We start from the raw sequence: 7,052 nt of genomic DNA, 5'->3' as shown, positions 1-7,052 counted from the left end.
AGTGGCCGTTTTCGTCTTCTGTTGGTTGCCTTTCTACGTGTTCAACGTGGCGTCCGTCGCCAGCAACATCTACCCACCTCCTTCGTGAAGAGCACCTTCGACTTCGTGGTGGTGCTAGGCTACGCTAACAGCTGCGCTAACCCCATCCTGTACGCCTTCCTGTCGGACAACTTCAAGAAGAGCTTTCAGAATGTCCTGTGCATTAAGAAAGTCGCCGGTTTGGACGAAATCGAGCGAAGTGACAGCAGGGCGGATAGGAGCAGAATGGCTAACGACGCCGCGATTATAAACGCCAATTTGGAGACTCATAACGCTGCGTTGCTGAATGGCGAGCTGCAGACAACCATTTAAAAGAAGAAAGACACATCCAGGGAGACTTAATGTTGGTTTTTCCAGATGAATGGGCTGACAATTCTCCATTTGTTGAGCTCTGTTCAAAAGGTGTGTAGGAGGAGGATTATGTCATCGCTGCTGCTGCTCATGGACATATGAACAAAGTCTAAGTGAAAAACAAACAATGTCTTAAGGGGGTTTCAGAGGTCAGGGAAAGTACACTGACTCCAGCTTGATATGCGGGTTAATGAAGCATCTTTGTCTGGTGTGTGGAGAGAAACAAATGCATCTCAACTGAAGTGATTCTGCAGCACAGCAGGGGAGAGTAATGTTGAAACAAACACGATATATAGCAATTTGCTCGCTTGAGATTTCGAATAAGTTGTCAGGAGTCATGCGGACGGACCTCGATCGAAAGAAGATGGTGAAATACTAAAGGTTACGGTGTAAACATTGCTCTTCTTGATGGAGTGTTTTGAGATCTTTGCGGGGCGGCCATTGATTTATCTGAAAGTGGAGATACAGGCGAAGAAATCTGACAAATATTTCAGTGGAAAAACAGCCGACACTGTAATCCCAGAGAGAGACGGAAACAACAAGACGCAACAGATTCATGCTTTCATGTTTTATTCATACCGGCTGATTAGCCCTTTCCTGAATGATCAACGGGGGAACAAAATGGCAAAGACCTTTTCCAACAAGACATTTTATTAATGAGAAGTGAAGGATGTTCTCTCTGCAGGAGAAGCTGCATTGATCCGTACACTCTCAAATCCAACATCGTGGATTATTGATTAAAGCGCAAGGAAGGGGAAACATCCTGGCAGCCGCTGTGACCTTGTTCTCTTTAGAAACAGCTTGACTTTGTATATATATTAAAAAAAAATGATTTTCTGTCAACCCTGAGGGGGAAAGATCCAAAAATGAATTTGAACTCATTTCCTGCTGGATGCTTAAAATGCATCAAGGACAGCTTGACAACTTTGTGAAACCCCTCATGTGAACTTTATACTTCACTGTGTCCTGCTTTTAACATCCGTTTTACCAGCGCTGCCATTGTAAAGAGGCCATATCTACTTGTAAAGTGCTGTGTTTTGGCTATTTAAGATGTTCATGTCAGCTTTAAATGTGGTTCAGCCAGCACATGGTTGCAAAAAAAAAAGTATATTTTTCAGGATATGTAAAAAAAATTGTCAAAGAGAGAGAGAGACTGGGCTGACTCCAATAACCCTTCCTAGTAGAGCAGGGGTCGGCAATCCCTGGCACGCGTGCCACCATGCGGGACCGTAACCAGTGGCACACTAGGAATAAGTGTGCAAAAATATTTAAATTGTATTTTCGGATCCTGAACGAGACCGCCAGCAGAGCGCGTCTCCCCCTGCAGAAGGAAGCCATGCACGCAACACAGCGCAGAAGGATAACTTCTATGCCCCGCTCTCTTTAACTCCAGTTGACTTTCTGCTGCTTTCCTCCATGGTGAAACGACCAGGGGTGTAGCGCACTTCACACATTGCAGTATAAGGAGCTGTACATGCCGCAGTTTTTGCGTGGCTGTGTCTTTAGTTGAAAGCCCAGTGGCGATCTGCTCATCTGTCATCGAAAATAATATGCTACACAGGGGACTGGCCAACTGTGTGTTCTGGAGAATCACAGTACGTCCGGTCGTCAGCGAACCGAGCCCGGTCGCCAGCGGGCCGTTGACGACCGGGCTCGGTTCGCTGACGGCCGGCACCGCCCTTTATTTATTTAAATGTGTTTAAACGGCATCATGTAAGTTGCGCTGACAGGCGACAGAGGTCCACAGCTTCCCCGCAGCGAGGCTCCCCCCGCCCTCCAGTTGACAGGTAAAGAGCGTCGAGCTCCCCCCCCCCCCCCGTTTACAGTTCACGAACGTCGGCACACTAATCAGATTTTATTTTTTAAATGGCACTTCATATTAGAAAGGTTGCCGACCCCTGTAGTAGAGCAACAAAAAACCGCGTCACAACAATAACCTGAATTTGTAAACCTTATTACATGACGTGTTACTTGTTAGACGCTTTTATCCAAAGCGACTTACATACTCAATACTGTGGGCAATCCCCACAGGAGCAATTTGGGGTGAAGTGTCTCAGGGACACAACGACATGCTGACTGCAGTGGGGTTTGAACCTGATCCGAACACCAACGCACAACCCACTGCACCACACGCCTCCCTTATCAATCCGTTAATAATGACTGAATGAACCCACAAACACACGTCTATTTCCATTTTAGCTATCAGTTTTCCATTGGATATCCACAGCTGGTTGCCAAGAGATCTGTAATAAGGTCGTCCGCCATATGCTTTAGTGTCAGATTCACGACAGTTTACATATCAGTCAAGTTAAAAACCATCAATAACTGCCATCACAAGAGATGCAGGGTCAGACAGGGAACGTCCCGGGAGGTTTCTGCAGAAAATAATATATCATGGCGTTGCCTCTGCGCTGTCAGTGTCAGGAGTTGTATTTATTGCGAGGTCAGTGCCATCTTCACTCACAGGTCAAAAGAGGAAGACACAATTGTAGGGAATGTATCAGGGCTGCACAGTGACTCAAAATTGATCAAGATTGCCAAATGGACTAGTTCAATATTCAAATCACAGGAAGCACAACGTTTGTTAAAAAAAGGGTTAATATGTTTTAAAATCCCTATAAATCATATTCTACAGACTTAGCAATGCATATTTGTTTTGTGCAGACCCCATCAATCATCACTGTGATATATATTCCAATAAAACATGATAATAAAGATAAAAAAATTATCCTTTTGTCCTATAATCGTAAATGCAAAATTAGTCAAAAATCATTATCAGCTATTTGCAGTTTGAAACAACAAAAGTAGCTGCAACAAAAAACCTGAAACAGCTCCAATTAAGATTTATGAACCTCTTAACTATATTTCCAAATCATATTCTACAGACTCAACAATGCATATTTAATGTGTGCAGACCCTCTTAAAAATTCCCATCATTACCACTGTGGTAGATTCTGTTAATTTGCCAAATGCTCTACAGTGAGGAACTCAATTATAAACGTCGCCCAACACAGTTAAGTGTTTTTTTTTTTAAATCGTGCAAGAACTATTCTCTCATCATTCACAGTTAATTACATTTCCCCAGTCCTACTATCTCCTCCTCTCTCTCTCTATCTTTGAACAATACTAATATGAGCTGACACACATTTCACACCCTCCCAAGCTGAGCTGAGCTGAACCATGCTGAAGGAAACACTCTATTTCTGTCATTGCCGCCGGCTATTTGGACATACTTAATGGACTTATAATGTACTTAATGAAGCCATGTTTAGTAGATGTTGATAAGATGGTTCGTGCCAAATTCAGTGTAAATGTAGCGCTAAAAAAGGCCAGCGAAGGAAGTCAAACGCTGCTCTTTTTGTGTGAAATCAAGACCTACTTACTGCCCTGTAATTAGGTTGTATAATGGAACAGTCATTTGGGTTGACATGGCTCTTTGTGCCAAATGTCCGGATTTCTGTCTTGGTTAAAGGTCCCCTATTATACTGTTATTCATCAATATATTACAGGTCTCAGATATATACAGAAACCTGTCTCTGATTGGCTGAAACACCAAACAGATCATTGCAGCATTACCCATAATCCCCTCTGTTTCAGCCCTGTTTCCAAAGTGCCTGATTCTCTGTCTGTTACTTTAGATGAAAATAAGGAGCCCCTCCCCACGCCCCTCTGAGAGAGATTTGGTTACAAAGAACACAATGGTGCTCTAGGCGGAGATTCAGGTGATAAGGTGGGGGGGGTGGTTACCTTGGTTGCTGATTGGCTAATGGTTACACAAGACAAACATCGTTATGACATCATAAAGTGGCCAAAATCTGATCAGCTCATTTTCAGTTTTAAATGGATCAGGACAAAAAGAGAGAGAATATTTTTTCCTGAAACTTTCAGAGTCTCTTTACACAGAGGGGACACATGTTGATGAAGAGGAGACATGAGGAAGTGCATTTTGCATAATAGGTGACCTTAATGCCGATGTATAGTGTATAGATGAAGAGAGCGGAGGAACGGAGAAACCTCTGCCTTCTTGAGCTCCGTTTCTTTTTTCCGGAAACATTCACTTCATTTGTGAAGGGCTAGAACGTGCTCTCCTGAGGATGCACCGTTCAATGTTAACTCTGTGTTTGTGGTTCCTCCCTCTGCTTGTTCTTGCATGAGGATGGCTGTGCATCCATTCTCGGTCCACTAATCCAATGTTAGGGCTGGGTATTGGTACAAAACAGAGATGGCAAAGTACACACATCCTTTTCTCAAGTAGAAGTACAGATACTTGTGTTTAAAAATACTCTGGTAGAAGTAGAAGTACTGACTAAACTTCTTTACTCAAGTAGAAGTAAAGAGGGCTTTGAAATGTACAAAAGTGCATTTTGCATGATAGGTCCCCTTTAAGTAAAAAGTACCCCTAACTAGCAGCTGTTTTAAAGAGTACCTGACCTCCCTTTATATTAATAGAACAATAATGTCATTGTTAGCTAATGAATGTTTCCATGCTGAACAACGGCAACATGACAACGTTTTCATTGGTCCCTCTTCTTTAGAGAAGACCAGGAAATGATGGATACACGGATCGTGTTCAAATCAATAGGCACGCAATGACTCTAATTAATAATGATCACGCCACCAAACACACATTCAAACTAAAGGAACCAGCCTGTTTGGGAAATGTGAGAAGTAGAAAGTAGTAGTACAGCTATTTGTGTTCAAAATGTAAGAAGTAGAAAGTACAGGTATTTGTGTTCAACATGTAAGAAGTCAAAGTAAAAAGCCGTCAGAAAAATAAGTAGTGGAGGAAAGTACTGATACCAGAAATATGTACTTAAGTACAGTAACAAAGTATTTGTACTCAACCAAGTGTCATTCGCCCACTTCCACAGCAACTATAATCCATACAGTCTTTTCATGGTTATTTAATCAACTTAAACAACTTTAATTCAAAAGATAGTCGTGCAAAATAGATGTGGATGGATTGTCGATCAACTGGATGCATCTATTTACAAGATTGGACTCAAATTAAGTCGAAAAAAGGCATCAAATCTATTGGTAATTTCACTTTAAAGTTACTGGTATTGGTAGTTTTCTCAAATGATACCCAGCCCTACTGGTCGGCCACATTTCTTGCTAGATACACCTTTAGAAAAGAGGTACAGAAACACTTGAGTTTTGGGTTCAACGAGAGCAACTTCTGTAGCGTATTTGGTTATCATCAGCAGGAAATTGTAGTCATTTTGTCACAGAAATAAAAATAATATGTGGGTTGTCAAACACTTCAGATATAATCCTAACTGGTTGTAACTAACATGCTTTGTTTCTGACGGTGTACAGCCATGGATACGTACTTCTCTGTGCAGTAACTGTTATCTATGTGCCTTGAAGCTCAATATAAAACCACGTGATGACGTATATATGTACAGCAAAACAACATTGTGACCGGTTTCTCCCAAAAACCGAAAAGGCCTTTGTACTGTACAGACATGTTAAACATAGCAGAAGCCTGCTGGTTACCATTTTCTAAATACTTATATATTTGTGTGATATGTCAGAAGCAGATGTTTATTTGTGACTTTTTATCGTTGCGGTATAATGTGATCATTGATTGTAAACGGACGTGCCAAATGTCCTCGTCTCTGCGATTAAAAAGCAGGCCAGTTTCTGCTCCCATGGTCAAATGTGTGTGTTTATGTGTCAGTGGATTAGTGTGTGTGTGTGTGTGTGTTATGTGTACATTCACTTGGATGTATGCACTACGGACTGCTGTATATCTTAGAAAGTTATTGGAAGTGCATTTTCGAAGAGCCTTTCCACTCCCACAGGAATACAGTCCTTGGAAGAGATCCAAGTTGTCCCCTCCGTCCCTGAACGCATCTTACAGAATAAACCATGTTGTAAACAAATGGTAGCCAATGTGTGGGATTTCAGCATTTCTCGAGGGGCTGTGAACTCTAAACACAGAAGAGTTAAATCGCCTGTATAAATATAGCTTGAGGTTGGACAAGAAGGACCACACATGTGTTGGGGGACTAACTAAGTCAGAAATAAATATAGCAATCAACCCAGATTTTGATCAGGGTGAAAGCCAAGGAGGAGATACTGTATGAGCTGATTTTTTGTTTCTTTTGAGGTACATTTTGCTGCTGATACCGTTCACAGACGTATATCAATAAGCTTGATTTGTGGTCTGTTTCTTCCAACTTACGGCTAGCTGAACGCCATTTATTGTAGGTAATACTTTGGAAGAGCACCTCATAGAAACCCCCTTAACCCTCCTGTTGTCTTCTTGTTCCCCCCCTTACTTTGGTGTTCGCGGTCAAATTTGACCGGTCCTGTTTTAACTGCTATTACATTAACACAAAAACCATTAATCATCAACAAATTTCATTTAACACCCTTTCAAACTGTACATATTGTATCAGACTACTGGTATACATGAAAAACTGAACATGTATTGCGTGTGCCATGTGGGGGGATGGGCACATAAGAGCGGGAAATGTGTCAAATTGTTCTGTGTGTGTGTGTGTGTGTGTGTGTGTGTGTGTGTGTGTGTGTGTGTGTGTGTGTGTGTGTGTGTGTGTGTGTGTGTGTGTGTGTGTGTGTGTGTGTGTTTTATCTGATCCGGATGGTTACTAATTCCTTTTCTTTATGGCGGTCAACGGGAACACCATGGTGTT

The 7,052-nt window shown here is 42.0% G+C and overlaps 1 protein-coding gene across 1 annotated transcript in view; it reads left to right on the top strand.

The window, feature by feature from the left end:
• Positions 1–1,484, top strand: part of sstr2a (somatostatin receptor 2a) — a 6,994-nt gene extending 5,510 nt beyond the window's left edge. Inside the window, 2 exon segments of the mRNA XM_034132319.1 lie at positions 1–68; positions 71–1,484. The exon segment at positions 1–68 is cut by the window's left edge and continues 106 nt beyond it. Coding sequence (XP_033988210.1) covers positions 1–68; positions 71–351 — 349 coding nt within the window. The 3' untranslated portion in view covers positions 352–1,484.
• The last annotated feature ends 5,568 nt before the right edge of the window (positions 1,485–7,052 follow it).

Source organism: Trematomus bernacchii, unplaced genomic scaffold (assembly GCF_902827165.1).
Source record: "Trematomus bernacchii unplaced genomic scaffold, fTreBer1.1, whole genome shotgun sequence".
Taxonomy (NCBI): Eukaryota; Metazoa; Chordata; class Actinopteri; order Perciformes; family Nototheniidae; genus Trematomus; species Trematomus bernacchii.
The sequence above is the reverse complement of the archived record's forward strand: the minus strand, read 5'-3'. Positions and strand labels throughout refer to the sequence as shown.